Source organism: Trichinella spiralis, assembly GCF_000181795.1.
Source record: "Trichinella spiralis strain ISS 195 chromosome Unknown Scfld2691, whole genome shotgun sequence".
NCBI lineage: Eukaryota > Metazoa > Nematoda > Enoplea > Trichinellida > Trichinellidae > Trichinella > Trichinella spiralis.
The window spans coordinates 1-1,178 of record NW_003529630.1 but is presented as its reverse complement, the minus strand read 5'-3'; the positions used below and the strand labels follow the sequence as shown (position 1 = coordinate 1,178).

Here is a 1,178-nt window from a genome sequence, read left to right as displayed (position 1 = left end):
TGGAATTGAATTCAAGACTCCAAGTCGTACATCTCTGCACGGAAATGGTTGCGACTGTAAATTTACCGGGCCGCCCAGTAGCAAATCGCCATGGGTATTCCATTGCACAGAATCAAAGATATTCGAAATTTGTACGGCGCGTCGCCGTTCGGTGATACAAGTATGAATTTTGAATGTTCCATTCACAGACCATTGCATAGCGGTCAATGTATCTAGGCCAGAAAGTTCAGCGACAGTAATTAACGATGGATTTTTCCCAATTCGTAAATGGTGCACGAAAAAATATTTGCAGCAGCAAAATGACTCGGTGATAACTAAAACTTTTCATTAAGGAAACATCGCCAGATGCATATCAATTTGTATTTAAACGAAAACATTCTTTACGTGAAACTATTATCGGAAAAATGAAGTGGTATTTATTAAGAAAAAAAGGAATATAACAAAAACTCGGTATCATTAAAAACAAAAATGCATTAAAAAACGTGCGAATAACAAATCAATATAAGAGAAATAAATACACTGCTCAACAGAAAAAATGAAACAATTCACAACTCAGCTTACTGATTTGTTAATATGTCACATAATATAAACAGCAGATGAATATCCTATAAAATACAAGCCGATTAGTTACTTTGCACATTTTTTATTTTACTGTAATATAAAGAAAGTGATGCAAAAGTACAGTATACATGATGTTACCGTTTTACAAAAAACGATAAGTTAAAAAAATGAAAACAGGCATATATAATATTTATAAACAACTTTAATTAAAAAAATTATACAGAAGTGTATTTAAACAGCAATACTTTCATTTATCGATGGAAACTTTTAAACTGCAAACATATAATACAACATTAGTAAAGAAAAACACATCAAGATATTGTGAATAAAAATTAAAAAGAATAAGGTAAATAAAAATTTTCAATTTCTATTTTTTTAGTTTCTTGTGAAATAAGTTGGATCAGTATTTGTGCTTTTAAATTTTTTAAAGGCAAAGTAGAAATTTCAAAACTTGCTTCAAAACTATATCTGTTTCTGCTTTATTAACAAAGTGTTCTGTATAGTAATATTTTCCTGAAATTTTAAATTCATCTGCTGTGTTTTCTACATCAACTTGTAAGTTTTCATTTTTACCATAACTTTTATGATGCTCAGGTATAGCTATTTGTGATCTGATG

General features: G+C 29.6%; 1 protein-coding gene across 1 annotated transcript; it reads left to right on the top strand.

Annotated features, from left to right (window-relative positions):
* On the top strand, positions 1-300 carry Tsp_15484 (conserved hypothetical protein; the record flags this gene model as incomplete). Its single annotated transcript, XM_003368319.1, has 2 exons — positions 1-56; positions 119-300. Coding segments are annotated over 2 exons (154 nt in total), but the record flags the coding sequence as incomplete, so codon positions are not given.
* Positions 301-1,178: the final 878 nt, after the last annotated feature.